At 61.5% G+C, this 27,326-nt stretch overlaps 1 protein-coding gene across 4 annotated transcripts; it reads left to right on the forward strand.

Moving 5' to 3' along the window:
- The first annotated feature begins 4,678 nt into the window (after positions 1–4,678).
- On the forward strand, positions 4,679–27,326 carry FMNL1 (formin like 1). 4 transcript variants are annotated; one of them, XM_056126714.1, is made up of 28 exons: positions 4,684–5,138; positions 12,578–12,661; positions 13,749–13,862; positions 15,085–15,158; positions 15,587–15,670; positions 15,898–16,035; positions 16,245–16,262; positions 17,581–17,689; positions 17,922–17,998; positions 18,240–18,333; positions 18,889–18,963; positions 19,197–19,307; positions 20,934–21,083; positions 21,445–21,546; positions 21,672–21,936; positions 22,200–22,487; positions 22,646–22,770; positions 23,128–23,330; positions 23,675–23,909; positions 24,153–24,221; positions 24,922–25,002; positions 25,085–25,214; positions 25,353–25,516; positions 25,684–25,785; positions 25,948–26,043; positions 26,260–26,380; positions 26,562–26,653; positions 26,896–27,018. In XM_056126714.1, the coding sequence occupies exons 1-27, from the start codon at positions 5,010–5,012 to the stop codon at positions 26,651–26,653; spliced, it is 3,330 nt and encodes a 1,109-aa protein (XP_055982689.1). In that variant the 5' UTR covers positions 4,684–5,009; the 3' UTR covers positions 26,896–27,018. The 4 variants fall into 4 exon arrangements, with proteins under 4 accessions (XP_055982688.1, XP_055982690.1, XP_055982689.1 ...); XM_056126713.1 differs by lacking the exon at positions 26,562–26,653 and having other exon boundaries at positions 4,679–5,138; positions 26,896–27,326; XM_056126716.1 differs by lacking the exon at positions 16,245–16,262.

Consider the following 27,326-nt stretch of genomic DNA (forward strand, 5'->3'; position numbering starts at 1 on the left):
TTAGGGGTGTGTGTGTGTAGGGAGAGAGGGTTTGGGCCACATCCAGTTGGGGCTATTCCTGGCTCTGTGTTCAGAGGGTGAGATGGAGTGCCAGGGATCAAACCAGCTTGACTGCGTGCAAGGCAAGCACTTTACCAGCTCTCTATCTGTCTCTCAGGCCCTGTTATTATTACTATTAAAGTTATGTGCTACAATATTAAAGTTATAGTTTACATAATGTGGTTCTCTTTAAACTTGAGGTGGGGGCCACATCCGGGGGCTCCGGGGCTATTTCTGGCTCTGTGCTCCGGAGTGACCCCTGGTGGTTGCTCAGAGGACCATGTGCTGTGCCTAGCCGGTCCCCTGAGCAAAGCTGCAAGAGACAGACAAAGCGAGCACCTCACTTCCTGCACTCTCTGTGCGGCCTTGTTACAGTAGCGATCACACTGGATTCCACCCCCTGCCCCAGATCAGCCTTGCATTGAAAAGAACACACACTTTATCCTTTATCCTTTATCTAACATTTCTAGCTGTTTTGTAACTCTGGATTTAGAGTTCTCTGGAAGAAAAAGTTTCGGCTAGGGCGAGAGAGATAATTCAGAGGGCTGGAGCATGTGTTTTGTAAGTGGGAGGCAGGGAGCTGAGGGCAGGCCTCCCACCCCACCCACCAGCGCAAAGAGCAGTCGCCAAAACCCAAACCAAACAAACAAAAACATGGAGAACTGTCTGCTAAGCCATATACGTGAAATCTTATTGAATAGTCAAAACCATTCCACAAAACCCTGTCAGCATAGGGATGCATATATGTTACATATGGACATCTATGTATTTATTTTGCAGAGCTGGGGCTGGAACCCAGGGCTTCTCACTGGTCCTCCCCGGCCCCTGTGTGCATGGACCAGCCTCGGATCCGTCTCTGACGTTTCCCAGCTGGATCACCTTGGGTCTGTCTGTGTTCCCAGGCCCTGGGCCTGTCTGGCAGGGCTGCCACCCAGCATAGCCAACACTCAGGACACTGTTGGTGGCAAAGTTGACTGGGAGAAGGCCTGGTACTGTCTAGGGAGTGTGTACCAGGTGGCTCTGGGCCTGTCTACAGTTAGCTGAGAGATCTCAAACCCAAAAGAACAATAAAACAACAACAGCAAAAAAAAAAAAAATACTTTCAAAGGGGGTCTCATCAGAGTTCAAAAGAAGGCTTTGGTGAACTGGGTGACAGCTCTCTGGGCTGGGCATGTTTTGCTTCTAGGAGGCCCCGGGTTCAGTCGACCCCCAGCACAGAGTTGGGAATCGTTTCTGAGCACTGCTGAGTGTGGCCCCAAAGCCACAAACCAACTAGGAAGAGGAGGATGGGGGAGGGAGGAGGAGGAGCAGGAGCAGGAGGAAGGCAGAGGGGAAAGAGGAGAAGGAGAAAGAGGCAGAGAAGGGGAAAGTAAAGGGGGAGGAGGACAAATCCATTCAAGATTTAAAAGGGCATTGAGGGGCCCTGCGGTAATAGTAATATTACTGTGGTAATAGTACAGCAGTTAGGACTCTTGCCTTGCACACCACTAACCTGGGTTTGATCCCCAGCACTACATATGGTTCCTGAGCTCCCTCAGGAGTGATTCCTGAGCGTAGAGCCAGGAGCAAGTCCTGAGCACCGCGGGTTGTGGCTCCCAAAACAAAAAACAAAGCTAAACTAAAGGTACATTGCTTCGGTAGTGCCAGTTTTGTATGCCTGTCCTATAGGCAGATATACAAAACTTAGGCACTAAGAAATACTATGGGCAAGTCTCCTGAAGACAGCATTATTTGTAGTAAGCAAAGGATAATCTCATTAGAATAATCACCAGGAAGGCAATGGTGAGATTAATTGCAACTCCTGTGTGATGGAAGACTATGATATCGATTTTTTGGGGGGTCACACCTGGAGATCACAGGGGTTACTCCTGGCTCTGAACTCAATAATTACTCCTGGCAGTGCTCAGGGGACCATATGGGATGCTGGGAATCAAATCATGTCGGCCATGTGCAAGGCAAACATCCTACCCGCTGTGCTATTGCTCCAGCACCCAATATTGATTTTTTTTGTGTGTGTTTGTGTGTGTGTGGGGGGGCCAAACCTCAGGGGTTACTCCTGGCTCTGCACTGCCCTACAAGCGCCCTACTCACTGTATTATCACTCTGGCCCCAGAACACACAGATAATTGTTTTGTTTTGGTCACACCCCGGCAATACTCAGGGGTTACTGTATTTGGGAATTACTCCCGGTAGTGCTGGGGGGCCATATGGGATGCTGGGGATCTAACCCAGGACAGCTGCTTGCAAGCCAAATGCCCTACCCACTGTACTATTGCTCTGGCCCCACTACTACACAGATTTTGAAGAGGCAGATTTATTAGTGAGTGGAATAGCAAGGCACAGCGTGAGGTGCGACCTCTCACTTATGTCTAATTGTGTAATTGTGTCTCGTATATGTTCACACTTATTGCCTCAAATATGTCTGGAAATGTATTTGAACCGTGCACAATTACCTTTAAATAAAAGTTACTTTAAGAGGCATCAACAGAGCAGGGAGGGAGAAGAGATTCCAGGGGAAACCTACTCAGTCATTTGAACTCTGAGTGTCATCCTTGAATGCACAATGCCCCGCTGGCAGTTACAAGGTGACGACAGTCCAGAAATGTCACCCAGACTTCATCTCATCACCTCTGCAGGCTGCGCCCTGTCTTGGATGTAATACTGCCTATGCCCAGCAGGAGGCAGCACAGACTCACCAAAGAGTTGGTCCCAAGCATCCCTTCTAGGATTTTCTCCTCTGTGGACCCTGATGGGAAAGACACTTCCTGCTAAGTCAACCAAATTTATTAAGCAACGATTGATTAAATTTTCTTTTTTTTTTAAGTGTCTCTCACAGCTTCTGATCAGCACAAGAGGAAAAGCAGGCTTGCTGAGCTGACTATTTTCCACATCTGGGCTCTGTCAGCCCAGACTCATTTCCGTTAGGCCTGGTGAGACGGTGGTTGGCAGGGGCCTGAGCCCCCCCACCCCCCAGGACTGCGGGCAGAGCCTGGCAACTACTGCATTAGAGGCTCCTCACCCAGCTCAGGCTTTCTGCCTCGGGAAAGACACTTGCCCTGCACGTGGCCCTCTGGTTTTGATCCCCAGCACTGCCAGGAGTGACCCCTAGGCACAGAGCCAGGAACAGCCTCTGACTACTCCCTACCCCTAGTCCCCCAATAAAAAAGTAGTTCTGGACAAGAGGAGCATGAACAGTGCTGCTTTTGCCCCCCAGAAGCGTCAAGTGTCTGTCCCTGGGGACACTTGTCATTTGTCATCGAATCCCCAACAAAGACAGTGCCAGCTCACAGCAGGGCAGTATGTGGAGAGAAAGACTGACTGCCCTTGAGGACAACAGAGGGAGGAAAGAAGTGGTCCTAGTCCATCTCTGGGGCAAGACCAGCCTAGGCTGGGGGAGAGGGCAGGGGGCAGGGGGAAGGGGGATGGACCCTGCTTGGTTTTACCTCCCAGTGCCCAACTGGGACAGGAAATAAGTGGCCCCATAGTAGCTCACCCACCTGGTGACCTTGGCACCAGAAAGACTGAAATCAGGTCAGCCTGGAGGGGCGGGGGTGGCAGGGGAGAGGCACCCACCCCAAGGCCGTCTGTCTTCACAAGGAGACAGCTCAGCCCCAGCTCCAGTTTAAGCTCTGCCAGTGGTTTGGTTATTGAGAGGGTGGGGAAGCTTAGGACCTTGGGCTGGCCTAGAAAAAAAATCCAGGTCTCTCTCATTAACCCCTCCGTAGCACAGAGATGCCCACAAATCAAGTAGGGGCACAAGGGACAGGAGCAGTGTGCCAAGATCCCGAGTGCCCTTGATCCTTTCCCACCGGGGAAGAGAGGGGTGGGCCAGCAGCTCCACGCAGTGTGGACCTGGGAGGCGCTTTCCTTGGGCTAGTCACTTAACCTCTCTGAGCCTCAACTTCCCCAGGCTCGGAAATGAGGGTAGCGCACCTACCTTCCCCCAGCCACGGTGAAGATGAAGCAAGAAAGGCTGGAAGTATTTCTGTAACTGCCAGACGCAGGCTCGCTCTGGAGAGCGGGGCGCGGGTGCAAAGGGGTCCCGGCGGGTGGGGCGCTTGTTCCGGCTCCGATCTCAGCTCCCCAGCCCCCCGGTTTCTGGACACCACCTCGACGGGCCCCGGCTTGTGGCCGCCGGCCTTTCCCCGGGGAACCCCCTTGCCAGAGCCCCGGGGCAGGCGGGCACGAGCCCCGGGGTGGGACCGAGGGCGGGGGTCTCCGCGGGTCCGGGTCTGCGCCCCAACCGGCCTCCGGGGTTCCCGTTCGCAGCTGGACCCCTCCGGGTGCTTGGCTCGGTTCTGGGCTAAACGGAGGCGGAGAGAAACACGGGGTGGGGGGCCTGGAAGGGGGCTCCCACCTTCTCAGTCGGGGACCCGGAAGGGGGGCGCAGCCCTGGCGCCCTGCGCCGCCGGCTCCGGCGGTCCCCCAGCCGCCGCCCGGGGGTCTGCCCGCTCGGCCCAGGGGCCGCGACCCTCCCCGGCGACCCGGCGGTGCCGGCCCGGAGCGGCGCGGAGCGCGCGGTTCTAGGACCCGGCGGCGGCCGAGCCGCGCGCGCCGCCGGCGGAGCCGCGCCCGGTGGCCCCGCGCTCGGGCAGGTGGAGCGGCGCGGGCCGCCCCCTCTGCGGCTGGACCCCGGGCCGGCCGGGCCGCGGCCGCCCCTCCCTGCAGCCCGCCCCCCGGGGCCGGGCGCGCGGCGGCGAGATGCGGTTTGCGCGCTCGGGGAGCCACAGCAGAAGTTGGAGAGGCGCCGAGGGGGGAGCCCGCGCCGCCGCTTCCTGCCCCCGGCCCGGCCCGCCGCGGCCCCCGCGCCCCGAGCCCCACTTCCTCCCCCCGCCGCGCCGCCCGGGGCCGCCCCGATGGGTCGCTGAGCCGAGCGCCCGCCCCGCCGCCGCGCCCCGCCGCGCCCCCGGGCCCCCGGCAAGCTGGATCTCCGCGGCTGGAGGCGCCTGACCGGCTGGGTGGGGACCACCATGGGCAACGCGGCCGGCGGCGCCGAGCCGCCCGCGACCCCCGCCGCGCCGCCCCCCAGGTCGCCCGCGCCGCCCAAGCAGCCGATGCCCGCGGCCGGCGAGCTGGAGGAGCGCTTCCACCGGGTGCTGGTGAGTGTCCCCGGCCGCGCGGGGCGCGCCGCGCGTCCCCGCCCCCGGGATCCCGGGCCCCGCCGTGCCCCGGGGCGGCGGGGGGAGCGGCGGCCGCGCCCCGGGGCGCCGCTCTCACCCCCCCAAACTTTCTTCTGCTGCGCCCGGTTCCCTCCCCAGGACGCTCCCCTCCCCCTGCGCCCCTGGGTCGAAAGGGCTCCGAAATGTCCGGGGAGGAAGTTGGGCGCGCAGCCGGCGAGGGGGTCCCCGGCCCCCCGCCGGGGTCGGGCGCGTCTCTGCGGTGCCCGGCGAGGGTGACATTTCTGCTTGGGCGAGGGGGGCCGGTGGAGGCGCCCGCGGGCCGCTTTTCCGGCTGCCTGGGCTGCCGGGAGCGGGGTCAGACCTGCAAATGTGGGAGCGGTGGTCTGGGGTCCGTATCCGCGTTCCCCTCCCCACCCGAGGGCTTCGGGTTGGGTAGGGGGCGTCAGGAAGGCTTGAGTGGGATCCCCCTCGCACCACACACACACACTGTCCTGGGGTGGGGGGCTCAGGGCCGGGCGAGGGGGCAGGAGGGAGGGTCAGGAAGGCTTGCGTGGGAACACCCTCCCCACCACACACAAACGTTGTCCTGGGGTGGGGGGCTTGGGGCCAGACTGGGCGGGGTGGACCGGCACTTAAGAGCCGGGATGGAAGGCCGGTGGAGGCAGAAGTGCGGGGAGGCCACTTTCTCACTTCCTCTCCCTGCAGATGGTCCTCGTTCTCCTTCCCTAGCATGACCTGAGGGTCCGTCCCCCCACTGGACCCAGCCAACAGAGGGAGAAAGTGTGCTTCCCCGCACCCCCAGGCCCTGCCTGGTGTGAGCCGGCTGAGGGTGGGGGCCGGAGGCTGGCCAAGGGGCCGGGGCTCCCCCACCCCCTGACATCATTTCCCTCCCCAGGCCTGTCCTTAGGGCACACTTGCCAGATGTGCCGAGGCCCCTCCTAAGAGTTCCTGGAAACCTTGGCTGCAGCCTCTCCTGGGAGAAAGGCTGGGGGGGGGGCTGTCTGGAGGAGCTCTGGGTGCCCTCGGGGGAAGCCCCCTCTCTCATCTTGTTCCCCCATGGCCCAGCAGAGCCGAGCCGGCGAGCAGAGCGGATGGGGGCGAGGGGAGACGGAGCCGCAGTCCCTGGGACCATCTGCGAGCCCGAGTCAGAGTCAGTTTCGAGGGAACACAGGCCTTTCCCCCCAGCCTGTCTTTGCGTGGTGGTGGGAGAGCACTGCGGGGAGGGAGCACCTGCATCATTTAGAGCACCGGAAGAGCCGGAAGTGAGTTGAGGGCTCCCCGCCATGGACCTAAGGACACGGCTTCCATTTTGGCTTCACCCCACTTGGCGGACTGCTGGACAGCTCGGGCTGTGGTGCTAAAACAGCCGGGAGGGAGGCTGGGAGGAATGTAGGGCAGTGGGTACCCCTGGGCCCCCCCTCCACAGCCCAGCCCAGCATGTTTATACCTACACCTGCTTCCTGGGGAGGGAACCTCCCATCCCCTGTTCTCTTGTGGGCAGGACACACCCAACCCACATGCTTGAGAACGCGGGCTGGCAGCCGGGGTGAGACCCACTGGCCAGCCAGCCAGCTGAGCATCTCAGCACCCCTGCTGACCTCCGGTGCTCCGCAGCCATCTGGGGGAAGGTGGGGGGATGGCTTTTTCGTGGTGCTCGGACTCAGCCTTTTCGTGGTGCTGGGACCCAACCCAGGGCCTCATCCCACGGGGCGTGTGCTTAGCCCAGCAGCCACTTCAGCCTGCCTGAGAGCCACAGCCCGACCCGGGGTCCAGCCACGTGGCTCCGGGAATCCCTTCCTCTTCCTTAAGCTCAGCCTTCACCTCTCTGGTGGCGAGTAGGATCCCCAGACCCTGAACTACTCCCCGCTGCTAGTGAGGCGGCCCTCCTGGGGGCAAGGGGTGCCCCGGCTTGTGTGGGGCAGGGAGAGAGTTGAACCAGGGACCCCCACTGCCGCCCCGGCAATGTGGAGGGGTGCAGTGGGGCTGAGGGCTCAGAGAACCTGCCTTGCGGGGGCCAAGCCCAGCGTCTGTGTCCTTCCAGGTCCTGGAGAGGGTTGGCACCTGGGGTGCCCTTAGCATGTGCCTCGGAATGTGGGCCTTGCTGGGCGGGGTGTGGCCCCGGCGGTCCTGCCATCCTCTGGCCCCTGTCCCTCTGGGGCTGACCAGGCGGGGTCTGACAGGGCTGCAGCCTCTGGAGCTGGCCGCCTCCTCCTCGGTGGGCCGGGTGAAGTCTGGGGACATACAGCGGTGTCTGGTGTCCTCAGGGAGGCTCATGTGGAGGTCCGGCAAGGTCATGGCTATGCTGGGCGGTGTGGGGCTGGGCTAGGCTGTGGCTGACATGCCCGGCCGCTGGACACGGGTGTGGGGGCCGCGCGTGTGGGAGGCATGATTCACAGAGACATGTGGGACCCGCTGGCACCCGGCTGGGGGAGATGGGCAGGAGCAGGTGGGGTGGCCCCCACGGAAGGCCGCGCCTGCCCGGGAAGGTGGCGTGACTCATGGGAAAGACCGAGCTGCTTCCAGGGCTCTGGGGTGGCGTGATGTGGGGGCCACTGTGTCACTCCCACCTGGGTGACCCCAAGCGGCAGGCTGCGCTCTCTGAGCCCGTTTCCAGGAGGAAGGAAAAGGAAGCAAAACACAAGCAGAGGGGTGGGACCCTTGGGGCAGACGGGAGTGAGGGGAGAAGGAGCTGCAGTCCCTGGGGCCATCTGCGAACCTGGGTCAGTGCTGGGGGGGAAACAGGCCTTTCCCCCACCGGCCTCTGTGCACAGGGTGGGAGAGCCCAGGGCAGGGGGCAGGCACTGGGCAGGGAGCGGGGAGCACATGCATCATTTTTAGAGCAGCTGAGAAGCCGGAAGTGAATTAGTGAGTTGAGGCCTCACCATGGACCTAAGGCCCTGCTTTCACTGTGGCTTCACCCGACCTGGCGGCTCCTGGGGCAGGCTCCTTGGAAGCCCCAAAGGGACGGAACTGAGTTGAGGGGCTCAAGAATAGAGGCCAGAGCGGTAGTCTGGCAGGGAGGGCGTTTGCTTTGCACACGGCCGACCCAGGTTTGATCCTCGGCATCCCATATGGTCCTCCAAACACCACCAGGAGTAATTCCTAAGTACAGAGCCAGGAGTAACCCCTGAGCATCACCGGGTGTGACCCCCAAAAACAAAACAACAAAACAAAAAGAGTGCTGAGCACCAGGCCTGGCTCAGAGGAGGCACCCGCCCCACCCACACCCCTGCAAGGAAGTTAGGGGGCTGAATCCCATGGTGGCCTTCACCTTGAGGCCCAGACCCACCAGGGGGACCCTCTCCACCAGCACCACCAGGACCATTCCACCCTGCCACCTACGTTCCCCCTGCCTGGTGCACAGCCCACCACCGGTCCTGTCCTCACTGCGGCCCAGCCCAGGGCTGCCTGGCACCGGAAACCACCAGGAGGCCCACCTCTGGGGGCGGGGCCGGGCACCAACGGTAGGCTGTGCATACGGGGAGGGGCGGCCCCCCACTTCCCTCTGAGGGGTGCTGGTGGGGGGGGTTCCCCAGTGAGTAAGAGCTCAGTGTGGGCAACAACAGGAAGTGTAGGGTGCTGGGTGGCAGGAAGTGGGTCTGGCAGTTCTTGGTTCCTGGGGGGACGGACGGACGGTGAGGGGACTGTGCTCAGCTGTCTGCAGAGACCCCTGGGTCGGGACCCCCTTCTCCTTTCCCTCAGCACCCATCTTCTTACAGGCTTGGTCACCCCAGGTGGATGCCTTAGATGGCTCCAGGCCTCGATTTCTCATTTGTGGATGGCCATGCCTACTTTGTAGGTTTGTGGGGGTTTTGGCGAGTTAAGGGACATCAGGCCTCGGGGGGCGGGGGGACCCTCAGCGTGTGACAGCATGGGATAGAGCGTCTCCTGCATTCCTACAGGCCTGACCACTGAGTCTGGATGGGGCAGCTCAGCTCAGGAGGGCCTCGGCACCTCACCTCCGTTGGGCCTGGGGTTGCTCATAAACCCTGGAGTCTTTTTCCCATTACTTTTGGTTTTTGAGACCTATCTGGTACTCAGGCCTTACTCCTGGCTCTGTACCCAAGGATCACTCCTGGCGGGGCCCCGGGGATCGAACCCAGGTCAGCTGTGTGCAAGACAAGTGCCCTACCCACTGTACTATCCATTCCCCCCAGAAAATCCATTTACTGGAAAAATTTTAAAAGTGGATAAAATTGATTGTTTTTTAAGAAGCGCTGAAAGCTCTGCAACCAAGGCCGAGGCCACACAGAGCTGGGGGAGAGGGCAGAGGAAGTGGGGGGGTCAGGGATCAGGGGCCCCCGGGCCCCTGCAGAGCTGATGCCTGGGTTCCAGCCATCACGGACTCAAGGCCTTCCGGGTGAGGGTGGTGGGTGTGGGGTGAGTGTGCAAGCAGGGCATGGGGCATCCAGATGAGCACAGCCCCGGGGGACACCAGGACAGCATTGTAGGGGGGGACGACCCAGGATGGTCTGAGGTCTCACCCAGAGACAGAGGGTCAGGAAGGAAGAGATTGAGCCCACATGTTCCAACAGTTAGAATGCGGTCAGCTCCTGTTCTTGGTCAGAGCCTGAAAGTTGCTCCCCTCCCCCCTCCCCCACACCCAGCCTCCAGCCCAGGGCTGGATCGGGGTTGGGTGGAACCTTGGAGGCGGGGGCCTGGGATGGAACTCACTCTTTCGACTACTTTGCATGCAGGAGGCCCAGCTCCACCTGCAGCCCTGTCAGGAGAGACCCACCCTGCACCCCGGGCCCCTGAGCACTTGTGGGAGAGACCCACCCTGCACCTCGGGCCCCTGAGCATTGCCGGGAGAGACCCACCCTGCACCCCAGCCCCTGAGCACTTGTGGGAGAGACCCACCCTGCACCTCGGGCCCCTGAGCATTGCTGGGAGAGACCCACCCTGCACCCTGGGCCCTTGAGCACTTGCGGGAGAGACCCACACTGCACCTCGGGCCCTTGAGCACTGCCAGGAGAGACCCACCCTGCACCCTGGGCTCCTGAGCATCCCCGGGAGACACCCCTGTACCCAGACCAGTGAACAGATGAACTGCACAGTAATCCTTGCTGGCGGGTCTGCTCTCCGTGCTCCCACTGCCCTCCGCAGTTGGAGGCTGTGCTCCAGGGTCCAGTGGGGCACAAGGGAACTACCTTGCCTGGAGGAGGCTGGGGGCCCAGAGGGCATGGATCGGGGGTCCTGAGTCCACCTAGAGGGCTCAGTCACAGCTGCCCCCCTGTCCCTGGAGCAGGTGTCCTCACCTGGGCCCCCTGAGCGCAGTCAGCACCCCCTTCTCTCCCAGCCTCAGTCCTCCTGGTTGACTGGGGGCTGGCGGCGGGGTCTGACCCTGTTTTCTGTGTTGGCCTCACCCACCCCCACCCAAGTGAACGGCTCTGGCTCCCCGGGGTCCATCTCTGGGTGGGCACAGCCCAGAGCAGCTGCTAATTAGTGCTCAGCGCTGTCAGAGCTATTCTGATTTCCGAGCCTAAATTTAGCCTGTCTGGCAGGCGGGCGTGCAGTCAGGGCCCTGAGAAGGCTGTGTGGGGAAGGGGCTGAGGGGCCAGCGAGGGGTCCCCACCCCAGGATTGGGCGGGGCCAGGGTGCAGTGCCAGCCTGCACCCCAATCCTGTGCCCGCTCCTAACCTTGGGGGGGTCGCTGAGCACATCTGTGCTGGCACCAGTGAGAGTGAAGGAGGGTATCCCAGGGCGGGGGGTTGCAAGCTTTCGGGGCCATCGTGATGGTTCCTGGTGGCCTTTCAAAGTGTCACTTCCCCGGGTGGGGAAGGCCCAGAAGGAACAGGGTGGAGAGTCCACTCCTCTAAACCTCCCAGCTGCGGTCAGCCATCCCTGTCCTTCTACATCCCCCATTCCGCCCTCCGCAGGCCTCTCACTGCCTGCCCAGTCCATCCCGGGGCCTGTGGGATGGTGCTGGACCTGGAGAGACCGGATGGAGGTGGGAAGAGAGGAGAGGGCAGAGAGAGGGGAGAGGAAGAGAGAGACGGGAGGGGTAAGGGGAGGAGTGGAGGATAGAGAGGGAGAGAGGGAGAGAGAGGGAGAGGGGAAAGAGAAGGACGGAGAGGGAGGAGAGGGAGAGAGGAGAGGGAGAGGAAAGGCCTGTGCCCCCCAGCTCCTGGTTGCCCGCTAGCCCCCTGCCAGGCCTGTGCCCTCAGGAGCTCCCCGCTGCCCTTGGCAGGTGGAGCCGCCCCTCCCAGATGTTTCTCAATCTGTTCCTTGCGCAATGGGGGCGGGATGACGGCGTCTGCAGCTAGGCTGGGGGGCCTGGGAGCTGGGCTCCACCTCTCAGGGGGCCCAGCGGAAGTTTGGGCAACAGGGGCCCAGAGCACCAGCTTCCTGTTGTCTGGGACTGACCTGTGGCAGTGATTTTGGGGTGAAGTCGGGCTAGGGCCCTCCATCTAGGCCCAGCGCCCCAGAGAGGAAGCTGAGGAGCGTCCAGGGGTGTGGCCACCTCGCCTCCAGCTGTGACCTCAGGCCTTGGACTGGGCCATCAGAGTGTGGGGCTCGCTGGGGACGCCTGGATCCCCCTAAAGCAGGAGATGGGTACTGGCTTGCAGTGAATTGGCGTCATCTTCTGGGTCTGTTGGAGTTGTACTGAGTCTGGGGATGCAGGGAACCCTGAGACTGTGAAACTTGGATGGCCTGTGCCTGCCCTGGGGTGGATTCTCTGCCCCCAACCCCGTGGGCTGCCACTCAGCCCCGTGTGCCCAGCCCTGAGCACCCCTCACGGGACCTTTCACTCACTTGCATTTGGGTGGGTTTGTTGTGGGCTCCCCAGAGCCCCCAGCTGTAAGGCCACCTGCTTTCCCCGACGTCGGTGTGAGACTCATGCAGGGGGCTGGGGTCCTGCCCGCACCTGGCACCCCAGCCCAGTGGGGAGATGGGCCCAGGGTCGAGGCCCAGGAAGTCGGGTGGGTGTGAGTGACAGCCCCGCCTAGAGGCACCAGCATGACCGGTGTCACCAACCAGCACCCAGAGCCCCCCGCTGGGCCTGGGTCTTCTCACCAGCTGAGGCTCGTCCCTGGGGGTGGTGGGGGGCTGGGGCTCCTCCGTATGACAGTCTTTGTGGTGTCCTGATAATGCCTCTGCCCTCTCCCCTTGGGGCACAGGAGCCCCCCTACCAGGATGACCTGTGGGCGTCTCATCCAGGAATCCCCCCACCATGGTGACCTGTGGGGGTCTCATTCAGGAACCCCCACCCAACAGGGTGACCTGCAGGGGTCTTACCCAGGAACCCCCCCTACCAGGGTGACTTGTGGGGGTCTTACCCAGGAGCCCCCCAAACCAGGGTGACCTGTGGGGGGGTCTCACCCAGGAACCCCCCACCAGGGTGACCTGCAGGGGTCTCACCCAGGAGCCTCCAGCAGCGTGCCCTTGGGGGTCTCACCCTCTCCTTTTCTCCCCAGAGCTGCATGAACCTACCGCCAGACAAGGTGCAGCTGCTGAGCCAGTATGACAATGAGAAGAAGTGGGAACTCATCTGCGACCAGGTGGGTACCAGCCCCTGGCCCGAGGGGGCTGCCAATGTCACCCAAAGCTCCGGGGAATCTCCCCACCCATGGAGGCTCTGTGGGAGACCCCAACCTCCAAAGAAAGACCTCAGGTGTTCCCGGGGCCTTCTGGATCATGAGCAGGGCTGGGTTCCCCAGGGTGGGATCTGGGAGCAGCCTGGGACACACTTCAGTCTGGGGGTGAGGGGGTGGTCCAGGCTGGGGTCTTCCCGTGGGGATGTGGAGCAAGGGGCAGGGACCCCGTCCTCCTGCCAGGCTTGGAGGGGCTCCCTACAGCACCCCACTTGGCAGCAGGGCTGGCCCCCCTGCCCTCGTGCCCAGCCGCTGTCCATGGTGGTGGCGGGGGCCCAGCCGCCGGCTTCTGCAGAGGCAGGCGGGCGTGGCTGTGGCGGCCGAGGGTGGGGATTTGGGGCTCAGGGGCCTCCCCTGGGAGCTCTGGCGGGGCTCTGGCTCTGGCTAATGGACCGAGATGGGAGCATGAGTGGGCAGCAGGCTGGGGGCGGGGGAGTACTCGGAGGGGGGCAGCCTCATTGGCGCTGGGCGGAGTCACTCTGCTGTGTCTGGCATCTCAGTTTGGGAGCTCAATGGCCTAGGGGGTATGGGAGGGTGAGGCGGCTGCTGGGGTTTATCCGAGGGGTTTGGGTTAGGGATACGGGGGCAATGAGGAGGCTCCTGGAGCCAGAGCTGGGGTCAGGATTTGCTCTGTGACATGCAGGCGGGTGGGACACTGGGCTAGCCTGGGAAGGGGCCCTGAGCCGGTGCTCCCTGCAGTTCCCCCAGAGTGCTCTCTCAACTCTGCACTATGGGGGCCTTCAGGGGGGAGGGCCGCTACTTAGTGGCCTGTTGCAGGGCCCCAGTGTGGAGATGGGGTGTCCGGCAGGACGGACCCTCCAAGTCCTGGCAAGCCTGTGTGGGACGCTGGCCCCAGGCACCTGGAGAACAGCTAGAAATGCCCGCTTCCCTCGGGCACACTTTGGGGACTGAAGAGAGCCTGACACGGTTGGTCAGAGCCGAGGAGGGGACCCCAAGCTCTGATTGGTCCCTGTCCATGCCTCTGTTTCCCCAGGAGCGCTTCCAGGTCAAGAATCCCCCTACTGCCTATATCCAGAAGCTGAAGAGCTACCTGGAGACTGGGGGTGTCAGTCGAAAGGTGGCAACTGACTGGATGTCCAACCTGGGGGTATGTCTGCCCCTTTTCCTGTGACCCTCTGCACCTTCCAAACCCTGGGCAACTGGAGTAACTGTGTGTACAAGCTTTTCTATAGGCTTGTGTGGGTGCATGTATGAGGTGTGTATGTGGATAAGTGTAAGGGGGTGTAAGGGTGTGTGTGTGCAGGTGTGAGGGTGTGTGTGCAGGTATGAGTGAGGGTGTGTGTGAGGTGTGACAGTGTGTGCAAGAGTGCATGCAGGTGTGTCTGCAGGTGTGAGTGAGGGTGTGTGTGTGAGGTGTGACAGTGTGTGCACATGTGTATACAGGTGTAAATGTGTGTGCAGGTCTGTGTAGGTGTGAGTGAGTGTGTGCAGGTAGGAGGGTGTGTGTACAGGTGTGAGGGAGGGAGTATGTGCAAGTATGAGGGTGTGTGTGCAGGTGTGACATGGTGCAGGGGTGAGTGTGTGCAGGGGTGACAGTGTGTGCAGGTGTGAGGATGAGTGCAGGTGTGAGTGTGTGGAGGTGTTAGGGTGTGGCACAGATGTAAGTGTTGTGGGTGTGACAATGAGTATGCAGGGGTGAGGGTGTCTGTGAGGGGTGAGTGAGGGCGTATGTGCAGGGGTGAGTGCGTGCAGGTGTGTGTGCAGAGGAGAGTGTGTGCAGGAGTGGCTGTGCAGCTGTGTGTGTGGAAGTGTGAGTGTACAGATGTATGTGCAGGTGAGTGTGTGCATGTGTGTGTGCGCAGGGGAGGGTGTGTGTGCAGGTGTGAGCGTGTGTTCATGCTGCGGTGTGTGTGTGAGGGGTGAATGGAGCCTTGTGCTCTCACAGCTCACCATACCTGTGTGCTACAGGCACAGGGTGCTCGTGGGCTGGGTGTGCCCATGGTGTCCAGCGTGTGGACTGTGTGTGCACTATGAGGGTCTGAGTGCCTGGTCAAAGCCCCAAGTGTCTGTCCTGGGGTCCGTGAGTCCCAGTGTCTGTTCCGGAGGTGTGAGGCCTGGGGGTGTGAGTCCCAGTGTCTGTCCCTGAGGGTGTGAGTCCCAGTGTCTGTCCTGTGTTTGTGTGTGCCCCAGAGTGTGTGCGCAGCTGAGGCTGAGTGGGCAGGCATGTGGAGGTGCTGAGGTGTGGGAGGCCACGTGAAAGGCCAGTTATGGGAGGAGGGCAGGAGCTGCTGGCTGCTGCCACTGGGCTTGGGGGGGCCTGTGGGAGAATGGTACTTCCCCCTCCAGATGGCTCTGTTCTTGGCCCCCAGTTCAAGAGGCGAGTCCAGGAGTCCACTCAGGTGCTTCGGGAGCTGGAGATCTCCCTGAGGACAAACCACATCGGGTAAGCCTGGCCTGAGGGAAGGGGCCTAGGAAGACATGAGGCCCAGGAGAGTTCTAGGGGGCCAGGAGAGCTCTGGGGGTCAGGAGAGCTCTGGAGAGCAGAACATTTTAGGAGGCCAGGAAAGATCTGGGGGGGCAGGAAACTCTGGGGATCAGGAGAGTTCTGGGGAGCAGAATATTTTAGGCGGCCAGGAGAGATCTGGGGGCTCAGAGGCCTCCCCTCACTGCTCCTCTCCTCCCGCCGTCGGCCTCTGCTCAGAGACAGGGCTGGGCTGTGGGTCCTGCCTGAGCCCGGGCACCCCCAGGGGTCAGCGGGCTGCTGTCTGCCCCGGGGGAGGGGGGGAGCGGGGGAAGCACCCAACGTGGCGAGCTTGGTGTCTGCTGGGCAGCGCCTCCTATGGGCGGAAGTCAAGGAACTCATGTTGGCAGGTGGGTGCAGGAGTTCCTCAACGAGGAGAACCAGGGCCTGGAAGTGCTCCTGGACTACCTGGCCTTCGCCCAGTGCTCCGTCACGTAAGCCTGGGCCCTCCCGCCACCCCAGAGCCCCCACCCTGCTCCCCACTAGTATTCGGAGGGGCCAGGAGGGACGTGGCCTGGGTGGCCCCTGGGAGCTGAACCACTGCTTGCCTCCTCTGGCCATGCCAGCGCAGTGCTGGACCTCCACCTCCTCCTCTGCCCTGGTCTCCCCCTTCCCCACCCGCCCTGAGGTGCCCTGTGACCCCGGGACCCCCCTCTCACAGGTATGACATGGAGAGCACTGACAATGGGGCGCCTGGCTCGGAGAAGAGCAAGCCGCTGGAGCAGTCGGTGGAGGACCTCACCAAGGGGCCATCCCCCACCCTGACCCCTCAGCCCAAGACTCGCCATCTGACCATCAAGTACGTGGCGCTGTGGTGTCACGGCACGGGGACACTTAGCCAGCCCCCACGCTGGCCTCGGGGGTCGGAATCACACAGGGCTGAGTGATGGGGGGCATTGAGACCTTTGGGCTGGAGTCCAGGTGGGTCTGGGTTCAGGAGGGGATTTCTGGGTTGGTGGGGCCCCTCTTTAACCCTCTACTCCCTGTTTTCTCCTGTGCGGCCTCCAGGTGCCCCCCATCGCCCCGGTAGGTACCCGCCTTGGGGCAGGTGCATGTCTGGGGGCCGGGTGAGGTATGCAGCTTTGACTTAGGGCGTTCCGCGCAGAGGTGGGGGAGAGAAGAGGCTGCCCGGGACCCCCTGGGTGCTCCTCACCTTTGCCCCTTGCCTGTTGGGGTCCAGGGGATCAACTGCATGTGGTACCCCCAAACATCCACAGCGTGTTTCTTGAGTCCTCATTTGTCTAACAAACATTTCTGAGCATTTGCTGTGGATCGCGCCCCCAGGAGGCCTCCCCCTCAGCCCCTTCCCTCTGGGGACCGTGCATGCGAGCAGGTGCGTGTGGACCTTGCAGGCAGCGCCAGGGCGCAGGAAAGGCGTTCTCAGCCGAAGGGACAGCATGAGCCAAGACTCGGGAGGCCTAAGGATGGGAGAAGGGCATGGCGCAGGCAGGCAGGCAGTGGGAGGAGGAGGTGGGGCCTAGCAGCCTTGGAAATGCGACAGAATGCGAGGAGCCGCGTGGCAGTCACGACTGGCAGCTCTCCGCTGATGACAAAACCCGACCTTTCAGCAGCCTTAGTGAGCACGCGCGCACAGGCCCTGCTCTAAGTCATTTCACACACCCCGAAACCCCGCTGGGGAGGGGCGGCTGTCACGGTGCCTATTTTATAAATGAGGACACCCAGGCACAGGGAGCTTGAGTCCCGGCTAGTAAAGGGTGAGTGGGATGTGAACCCCGCCTTCTGTCTGAGTGCTGGCTCAGGATAGAAGCCGCACCCGGGGCTGCGAGCACCCCCTACGGGTGGGCGAGCACACGGCCCCTCCCCCTGGGGGTGGAGCTCCAGCCAAGCCACACCCTGCCCCTGGGGGTGGAGCTTCAGTCAATCCACGCCCCTGTCCCCATAAGGGTGGAGCTCCAGTCAAGCCACACCCCTTGTCCCCGTGAGGGTGGAGCTCCAGCCAAGCCACATCCCCTGCCCCCTGGTCTCCTGGGAGCAAGGAAGCCCTGCTGCCCTCGCCTGTCCCCTTTGGTTGGGCGTGGCAAGCAGAGGGACCTGAGGTTCCAAATGTGCCCTCTTGGATCGGAGAGGTAGTGCAGCAGGTGAGGTGTTTGCCTTGCACAAGGTTGACCCGGGTTCATCCCCTGCAATCCATATGACCCCTTGAGCTCACCAGGAGTATAATTCCCGAGTGCAGAGCCAGGAGTAACCCCTGAGTACTGCCGGGTTGTTCTGGCCCCCAAACCAAACAAACGTGTGGTCTTGACTTCCTCAGGAGGCTTCTGCGTGGAGGTAGGGTTGGGGAACCACCACGCTGATGCCTCTGGCCCCCGCCTGCCCTCCCCAGGATGACCCCAGCCCACAGCAGGAAGACCCTGCGGAACTCGCGCATCGTCAGCCAGAAGGACGATGTGCATGTGTGCATCATGTGCCTGAGAGCCATCATGAACTACCAGGTGGGCTGTGGCCCCCAGGGCAGGGTCCCCCCCACCCCTCCACCCCCCAACTTGCGTTAAAGGCCTTTGAAAGGAAGAAACACCGTGGCGAATCAGGGTTGTATGGAAAAAAACTTAGTGAGCTGGAGTCCAGAGAGAGACTAGAACAGCCCAGCCCCAAGGCTGGGGAAGCCCAGCAGGCAGCTGGGGGGTGGGGGTCGGCCTGGAGGAGCTGACTCCCCTCTCTCTGTAGACTGGCTTCAGCCTCATCATGAACCACCCCTATTGCGTCAACGAGATCGCCCTGAGCCTGAATAACAAGAACCCCAGGTGAGGCAGAAGTCCCCAGCATCTCCTCACATCTGGGCTTGCTTCTGACCTGATCCCCGATGCTCGAGACTGTCGCTCAGGAACTCCTCCCCCAGCAGATCCCTCCTTCCTCCTGAGGCCCGTCACCCCAGCACCTCTTCAGTGGGGCCATGGCTGCTCCCCGGCCCCTCCCCGGCCCTCACCCCTCTGGTGCTGTGCCTGCCCCTTCTCCAAGGCCAACCTGCCCCTCTCCTCTCCCCAGAACCAAGGCACTGGTGCTGGAGCTGCTGGCAGCTGTGTGCCTGGTGCGGGGGGGACATGACATCATCCTGGCGGCCTTCGACAACTTCAAGGAGGTATTGGAGCACCCACACCCAATCCAGTGCGGCCTGGACCTCAACTGGGGCTGGCAGTTGGGGCCTGTGAGGTGGACTTGGGAGGGGTGCTGGGCGGGCCTGTAAGTATTGCAGGTTTGGGCAGCCTGGGATGGAGAAGGGAAGGTGATACTTGGGTCTCCAAAAGAGACAAAGAAGGGGGAGAAGACAGACCAGGAACATTTGAGAGTAAGCCGATTGCAGAGCGTGGGAATGTGATCTCTGCCAGGCGAAGGGTATCAGGTGTGCGGGAGCTGCAGGGGGTCAGGAGCCCCCGAGTGAGCCAGGACCTGGCCTAGGTGCTTGCCCCGCAGGTGGGAAGGTGCCAGGATGCTGGAGCAGCGGGGGTGGGGGTTAAGCGTGATGGGGAAGAGATGGGGTGTGTGTGTGGGGGGGGGGCAGGTTGGAGTGGACAAGGAGGCTGTGCCTCCTGTATTGCACAGAGGAGCCTGAGAGGCAGCGGGTGGCAGGGAATGTGTCAGGGAGCTTCAGGGCCAGTCACACCGCCGCCCCCCCCCCCCCACCGCCTCCCACCAGGTGTGCGGGGAGCAGCATCGCTTTGAAAAGCTGATGGAGTATTTCCGGAATGAGGACAGCAACATTGACTTCATGGTGAGCCTGGGGGGCGGGGGGGGGGGGAGGAGGGGTGGGGGACAGGACCACTCTTGGGTTTGGGCTCTGCTCCTGCCCATGTGGGGCAGTTTGGACAGGGTTAAAGGTGAGGGATGGAGATGAGGGAAAGAGAGGGAAAGAGTGGGAGGAGGCTCCGGGATGCACGTGGGCAGTGTGGAAGGCCCTGGAACCCCACAGGAGGCTCACAGCCGGGCACTGGTCCCTGCCCCCAGGTGGCCTGCATGCAGTTCATCAACATTGTGGTGCACTCGGTGGAGAACATGAACTTCAGGGTCTTCCTGCAGTATGAGTTCACGCACCTGGGCCTGGACCTCTACCTGGAGGTGAGCCCTGCACCCCGCCCCTGCCCAGACTTACCTCACTGCAAAGTACAGGTCACTGGTCAGCAGCGGGGGTGCGGCAGTCAGACTGACCTGGGTTCCAGTCCTGTTTCTGCCCCATACTAACCCATGTGACTTTGAATGGTTTCTTCTCTCTCGTCTCAGTTTTCCCATCTGTGAAAGGGGAGAAAGGCAGAAAACGCTAATGACGGTCTGGAGACAGCAGTGCCTGCACTCGTTAAGACCTCCATGCTTGGAGCTTTTGTTGCAGGCACTGGGACAGGCTCGAGGGGCCCCTGGAGCACCATCTGCATATGGGGACTCTGATGGGAGCACCTCTGGGGGTGTGCAGAGATGGAGGGCACAGAGAAAGCTGGCTCAGGCTGGACAGTCCAGGCCATGAAGAAGTTCCTTGCCTAGGAAAGGGGTTTTTGCTACTTTCCAGCCCAGCCAGAACAGAACAAGGAAAATTGCTGCAGAGTTCATACTTGATTATTTCAGGAGGTTTCCTGGAGGAGGGGGCCTTTGGGATTGCATTTTGGGAAGTCAGTCTTTATTTATTTATTTAGTTTGGTTTTGGAGCCACACCCGGTGGTGCTCAGGGGTTACTCCTGGCTCTGCACTCAGAAATTACTCCTGGTGGTGCTCAGGGGATCATATGGGATGCCTGAGATTGAACCTGGGTTGGCCATGTGCAAGGCAAGCCCCCTCCCCACTGTGTTCTTGCTCCAGCTCCAAGCCAGTCTTACTATGAATTAAAAAAAAATTAGCAGTGCTCAGGGGCTACTCCTGGCTCTATACTTAGAAGTGACCCTGGTGATGCTGGGGGACCCTATGTGGTACACGAGGTCAAACAGTGGTCCATGGGATGCAAGGCTAGCGCCTTAAACCCTGCACTATTTCTTTAACTCCATGAAAGTCCTAACAAAAGGTGAGAAGCAGGCTAGGGTGAAAGAGGCCTTTGATGGAATATTACTCAGCTCTGAAAAAGGAAATGTGGGGGCAGGAGAGATAGAACAGCATGCAGGGTGCTGGCTTTGCATGCAGCCATCATCACTTTGATTGAGCCAGTGGGTTCAATTTCCAGCACCCCATAGGGTCCCTCAACCCACCAAGAGTGACCTCTGAGCACAGAGGACTGTCTGGTGTGGTCCAAGCCCCACCTGCAACCCCCTTCCCCCACGAAAACCAAATAAAACATTCTTCAAAACCCCTGAATACTGTGCTCAGTGAAAGAGATCAGACACAAGTAGATTGTGGGTTGTCACAAGTTGGGGGCAGAGAAGATGGGGAGTGGCTGTTAGGTCGTTTGGATGACATGAGTGTTCTGGGAAAAAACAGTGATGCTAGTCATACAACCTATGAATATACCAAACACTCATGGGCTTGAACATGGTGAATTTTGATGCTGGGATGCGGCTCAAGGTCCTGGGTCAATTCCAGACACCACCTCCTCCTGCCCCCCACCACACACACACACACACACACACACACGCACACACAAACACACGGTTGAGATAGCTAAAATAGTGAATTATATCCCAATGAAAAGCAGCGGGCTAAGTGATGGGGGAACAGGGAAGACCCGACCCGGCCGCAGCCACATGCTGCTGGTTCCGACCCACACAGAAGCTGAAGTTGACGGAGAGCGATAAGCTGCAGGTGCAGATCCAGGCGTACCTGGACAATGTTTTTGACGTGGGGACACTGCTGGAAGACACGGAGACCAAGAACGCGGTGCTGGAGCACATGGAGGAACTGCAGGAGCAAGTGAGCCAGGTGAGTGCCGGCCTGGGAGTCGCCCCCATCCAGATCCTGACCTTGGGGGGCGTCTGGTTCACTGGCCCCTGAACCCAGCCCTGCCGTACCCTCCCCCAGCAGCGGCTCAGGCCCCGCCCCGGGCGGGCTCAGACCCGCCCCGACTTGGGTGGGGTCGGGGTCCCGGGCCGCCCCCCCATCCCCCAGCCTCCGCGGCGCCCTACCTGCACTCGCACCCGCCGCGCTCGCTCGGGCTCGGGCGCCCGCCCCGCCGGAAGCCGCCCCCAGGGCCCCTGCGGACGGGCGCGCCGGCGGCCGCCCCCTCAGCGGCGGTGCCAGTGCCCGGCCGCGGGCGGGAGCTCACCATGTGCCGGTCCCCCAGCTGACAGAGCGGCTTCGGGACGCGGAGAACGAATCCATGGCCAAGATCGCGGAGCTGGAGAAGCAGCTGAGCCATGCCCGCAAGGAGCTGGAGACGCTGCGGGTGAGGCTGGGGGGCCGGGGCGGGCACCCTTCCTGCCCCCCCCCCAACACCAGCGGGAGCCCGGCGGGAGGACGGGGCTCTGTGCCAGGCTCGCCCGTGCCCACTCACCTCTCTCCCGGATCCAGGAGCGGTTCACCGCGTCCGCGTCTTTGGGGGCCTCCAGGCGTGCCCCGGAGCCCGAGAAAGTGTCGGTCCCCGCCCTGGCGCGGCCCTCGGCCTTGGAGCTCAAGGTGGAGGAGCTGGAGGAGAAGGGGTTAATCCGAATCCTGCGGGGGCCGGGAGATGCGGTCTCCATCGAGATCCTCCCGGTAGCTCTGGCAACTCCCAGCCCCAGCGATGCCCCGACTCTGACTCCGACTCCGGGGGTGCCCACCGGCTCCCCCAGCCCAGGTACGCAGAAGCTTCCAAGCTTCCAGCTGGGTGGGGTGGGGTGGGGTGGGGTGGGGGTGGGGAACCGGGATTTAGAGGACGAGCCAAAGGACATCCTGGGTGGAGAGAGTGGGGAGAAGTAGGTGGGGGGGGGTATGGGCGTGACCCAGGTAGGTGAGGTGGCTGGGAAAGGGGGTCCCGTGCGCATGCGCATGCGTGGAGACCACCTGAACTAAGACGCTGACATCCTTCTTGACCCCCTCCCCGCTTCTTGCACTCCTCAGATCTTCTGCCTGAGGCACAGCCAGTTCCCGAAGCTGTACCCCCGCCGCCCCCGCCCCCGCCCCCGCCTCCACTGCCTGGTGTCTCCTCACCACTGCAAGACGCCCCCTCCTTGGCACCCCCACCGGCTCCGCCTCTCCCAGGCAGCCTCGAGCCCCCACCACCTCCGCCTCTGCCGGGAGATTTGCCTCCGCCACCCCCTCCACCTCTGGGAACAGATGGGCCAGTGCCTCCCCCACCCCCACCGCCTCCAGGAGGACCCTCGGATGACAGTGCAGACGTGGGTTCAGGTAAGCTGACTATCCCATTGGGGCTGGGGGAGATGCAGTGAGTGGTTCTGACCTGTCTGTCACCTGCGTCCCGCTGCTTGGGGACCTCCTGCCTGCCCTCCCAAGACCTTGGTTCCCCAGTACCCCACTCCCTGCTCACTGGTCCCTCCTTGTCTCAGGCATGAAGGCCAAGAAGCCCATCCAGACCAAGTTCAGGATGCCCCTCTTAAACTGGGTTGCTCTGAAACCCAACCAGATCTCAGGCACCGTCTTCACCGAGCTCAATGATGAGAAGGTGCTTCAGGTCAGTGGCCCTTGCCGTGGGCAGCAAGGAGGACCCTGGATGGGGGTGGGCACGGGCTGTTTATGTCCTAGGCTCTGATCATCTTCAAGGACAGAGGCACACAGGGAGGGGCTGGAGGCACCCCGAGTGCAGCTCTTAGATGCTCCAGTGACAGCCTCCAGACTCCCCGAGCTCCCCGTTCCGTCCCTGCAGAGGGATAGAGGGGTGTCTCTGTGCCCAGTCTGGCCTCTTCCTTTCTGGGACCTTGTTTCTCAGCTGGTGGCCTCCTCCAGACTGAGCTGTGGCTCCAGCACGGAGCACCGTCCTCCCTGGAAAGACCAATGCCACCTGCCCCAGCTCTTCTCCCTGTGTCCTCAGGAGCTGGACATGAGTGACTTCGAGGAACAGTTCAAGACGAAGTCCCAAGGGCCCAGCTTGGATATCAGTGCTCTCAAGGGCAAGGCAGCCCAGAAGGCCCCCAGCCAGGCCACGCTCATCGAGGCCAACCGGGCCAAGAACCTGGCCATCACTCTGCGCAAGGGCAACCTGGGGGCTGACCGCATCTGCCAGGCCATCGAGATGTGAGTAACTGCTGGGGCCCTTAGCTGGACCAGGGTCAGCAGGCAGCTGCTAGAAAGAACACCTCAGTTATAGCCCCGTGTCCAGCCGGCGTCAACCAATCCCGCTGAGGGAGGAGGGTGGAGTGTTTTGCCTGCTCGCCCACCTACCAGGACTCAGGCCCAGCACTGACAGCTGGTCCTGCACCAATGACGCATAATGCGATGCGGACTCCAGGCTTCCTGGCCCCCAGCTTCCCTGTCTCTTACCTCTTGACGCAGGAAATTTTCAAGGAACAGGGTGGGTGATGCTGCTTTCAAGAACTCGTGGGGGTGGAGTGAGAGCTGCTCTACCCTGTCTCCCCCAGGTATGACCTACAAGTCCTGGGCCTGGACTTCCTGGAGCTGCTCACCCGCTTCCTGCCCACAGAATATGAGCGCAGCCTCATCGCCCGCTTCGAGCGGGAGCAGAGGCCAATGAAGGAGCTGTCGGAGGAAGACCAGTTCATGCTGCGCTTCAGCCGCATCCCTCGCCTGTCTGAGCGCATGGCCACGCTCACCTTCCTGGGCAGCTTCCCGGAGACAGTCCAGCTGCTCATGCCGGTGTGGGCGGGGCAGACAGGGTGGTGTGGGCGGGGCAAGGCAGGTGTGGGCGGGGCAAGAGGCATGGGTGGGGCCGAAAGGGTGGTGTAGGCGGGGACAGCCTGGGACCTGTGGGCAGACAGAGCAAGACTAGCCCCCTGTGGACCCAAAGCCGAGTGCATCTGGGAGCATAGCTCAGCCTTCTCCGAGGGTTGCCCCCCATCCCACCCCAACTTACGTTTGCCTCCCACGTCCCATCCCTAGCAACTGAACGCCATTATTGCAGCCTCGATGTCCATCAAGTCCTCTGACAAACTCCGCCAGATCCTGGAGGTGAGACCCGGAAGGCAAGAGTCCCCTCCGTGACACCTTGCCTGTTGTGTGTTCTGTCCTGGACCTACCCGCACGTCTAGGTTATAGCAAATTAATTCCTGCCTCTCCCATACAAGCTCAGGACAAAGCAGAGAGGTAGGGTGGGACTGTGTGTTCGATAAGGTACCTGAGGGGCTGGAGCACTAGTACAGCAGGGAGGGCATTTGCCTTGCACACGACTGACCTGGGTTCCATCCCGAGCATCTCATATGGTTCTCCGAGCACTTCCGGGAGTAATTCCTGAGTGCAGAGCCAGGAGTAACCCCTGAGTATCACCGGGTGTGCCCCCAGAACAAAAACAAAAAAAAACCCTCCAGAACAACAAGGTACCTGAAGTCCTGGCTGAGGGCTGACCCCTTTGAAGATTGCTGAGATTAACAGCGCATCCAACTCTCTGGAGTCTCAGAGGGTCCCTTGAGGTTGTTAAAAGGCCTTGACCCCACAGCCTGAGACGTGGGTCACAAGGTATGGGGGCAGAGTCGGGTGTGCCATGGTGTTAGCTATGCAAGTCACTCCTGTCTACCTGTTTCCCACATGTACACAGGCCATCAGCACAGGAGCGCAGAAGGGCATGGGGGCTTGTTCTCCACCACCTTTCTTTCTTGTGCTATTGCTACGTCTAGCCCCAGGCCTCTGCTGAGCCCTTCCCTCTCTTTCTCAGATCGTCCTGGCCTTTGGCAACTACATGAACAGTAGCAAGCGTGGGGCAGCCTATGGCTTCCGGCTCCAGAGTTTGGATGCGGTGAGGGAGACAAGGAGGGACCCCTGACCTGGGAGCTGGGGGCTGGCCGAGGGTCTGTGGCTTACGATAGGCCCTCCCACAGCTGCTGGAGATGAAGTCCACTGACCGGAAGCAGACGCTGTTGCACTACCTGGTGAAGGTCATTGCGGAGAAGTACCCACAGCTTACTGGCTTCCATGGGGAACTGCACTTCCTGGACAAGGCGGGCTCAGGTAGGGGCGGTACCCCGCCTTTGGGTGGGGGTGAGGACAGACAGCGATGGCTAAGGAGGAGACAGGGAAACCCCTGGATGTCATTAGGTTGAATGCTACCCCTGATGGCTGGCTTCTTCCTGCTTTCCCACCTGCCAGTGTCCCTGGACAGTGTCCTTGGGGACGTGCGCGCTCTGCAGCGAGGCCTGGAGTTGACCCAGCGCGAGTTCGTGCGGCAGGATGACTGCGTGGTGCTCAAGGAGTTCCTGAGGGTCAACTCGCCCACCATGGATAAGATGCTGGCAGACAGCAAGACGGCTCAGGTGGGCCCCTGGAGGTGGGGACGGAGCAGCAGAGTCATGGCAGGGTCACCTTGGGAAGCAGGATGGAGGGGACACCTGCCTGGAGGAGCAGAAATTGGTGACCAGTGTTTTAAGGGGGTCAGGCTCTTGGGCCGTGCGCTGGTGGGGCTGATAGGCTGTGCCCGCAGGAGGCCTATGAATCTGTGGTGGAGTACTTCGGAGAGAACCCCAAGACCACATCCCCCTCCATGTTCTTCTCCCTCTTCAGCCGCTTCGTCAAGGCCTACAAGGTACGTGCATGATGTGGGCAAGCTGGAGCCCCAGGGGGCAATTCAGCCTCTCCACAGGGGCACTGGGAAGGGTGGGGGCTGTGGGAGTTCTTAGTCCCTGGGAGTAGGGGCAGAAAGGAAAAGGTAGACGCCCCCTCATGGAAACCCTCCTTGGTCCCTCAGAAAGCTGAGCAGGAAGTAGAACAGTGGAAGAAAGAAGCCACTGCCCAGGAGGCAGGTGCTGATGGCCAGGGCAGAGGGGAGCCCCCGGCCTCCAAGGTGAGTAGCTGCCTCTGAGTGCTGATGGCCCCAGGTAGAGGGGAGTCCCTGGCCCCCAGGGTGAGCGGCTGCCTCCGAGCTGGCCTCGGGCTCGCACCTTCACCCAAAGGTCTGGCTTTTCTCCTCATGCTATGGGGGGACCAGGCAGGTGTTCTAGAACTTGGTGGCCCTGGGGGAAGGGATCTGCAGCTGAAAACCCCATGCCCCCCTTCCTAGTCCCCACCCAAGGTCCGGCGGCAACAGATGGACCTCATCTCTGAGTTGAAACGGAAGCAGCAGAAGGAGCCCCTCATCTATGAGAGTGACCGGGACGGAGCCATTGAGGACATCATCACAGGTGAGGGTCGTCTGGGCCTGTCCTGCCCCTGAGCTGTCTGTCCTTCCTGCTACTTTCCATCTACCCTCCCCCACTCCAGCCCGGCGGTTGGGGGGTGGCTTGACTGCCTCACTGCTTCTTGCTTCTTTTTCTGCCTCTTTTTCTTTTTCCTTTCTCTTCCTACCCCCACCTGCCACCCCAGTGCTCAAGACAGTGCCCTTCACTGCCCGCACCGGCAAGCGGACGTCCAGGCTCCTCTGTGAGGCCAGCCTGGGAGAGGACCTGCCACTCTAGGTACCTGCATGGCCTGGCCTCGGCTCCCTGTGGCTGCCCACACTCGGGCCACAGGGGGACTGAGCCGTGCTGCGTCCCCGGGCCATGCACTGCGGGAGGTGCAGGGTGGGGGGTGCAGTCTGATGAACAAAAGTTGACCCTGTCCACCTGCCTCTAAGTTGGTCCCCTGCAAGGGTGCGGCTTATACCCTGGAATGGTGGCTCCTGTACTGAAGAGTCCTTGTGTCTCCTTCTGCCCGACAGATCTTCGGAACCAGCCCTACATCCGATCAGATACGGGCCGCAGAAGTGCTCGCCGGCGGCCCCCAGGACCCCCACTACAGGTCACCTCGGACCTCACCCTGTAGCTGTTATGGACGCAGACGGACTCCGGGGTGTGGGGGAGCAGGAGAGGAAGCCTGGACAGCTCTCTGCAGTTCCCCCCATCCCCCATGCCTTGGGACACACCCTCATCTTGCCACATGGGGGCAGCATCGCCAGCCCCTCCCTCTAAATGCAGCACCCGAGTCCCGCCAATAGCCATACTTAGCCATAGCGGGAGCCTAGCCTGTAATTTATAAAGTGCAACCTCACCCCCCCCCCCCAGCTCCCCACCCCTGCCCCAGCTCCAGGGACCCTTCATGGACCTTATTTTTATACAAGATTAATAAAGATTAACAAAGATGTTTGCAAAA

Source organism: Sorex fumeus, unplaced genomic scaffold (genome assembly GCF_029834395.1).
Source record: "Sorex fumeus unplaced genomic scaffold, SorFum_2.1 ptg000063l, whole genome shotgun sequence".
In the NCBI taxonomy this organism is placed as follows: Eukaryota; Metazoa; Chordata; class Mammalia; order Eulipotyphla; family Soricidae; genus Sorex; species Sorex fumeus.

Excerpts from the sequence above, each read along its gene's own strand:
- FMNL1 (XM_056126713.1), top strand. The coding sequence starts at position 5,010 with ATGGGCAACGCGGCCGGCGGCGCCGAGCCGCCCGCGACCCCCGCCGCG. Across the intron at positions 18,334-18,888 it reads CCTTCGACAACTTCAAGGAG|GTGTGCGGGGAGCAGCATCG; the intron begins GTATTGGAGCAC and ends GCCTCCCACCAG. Across the intron at positions 24,222-24,921 it reads AACTCCGCCAGATCCTGGAG|ATCGTCCTGGCCTTTGGCAA; the intron begins GTGAGACCCGGA and ends TCTCTTTCTCAG.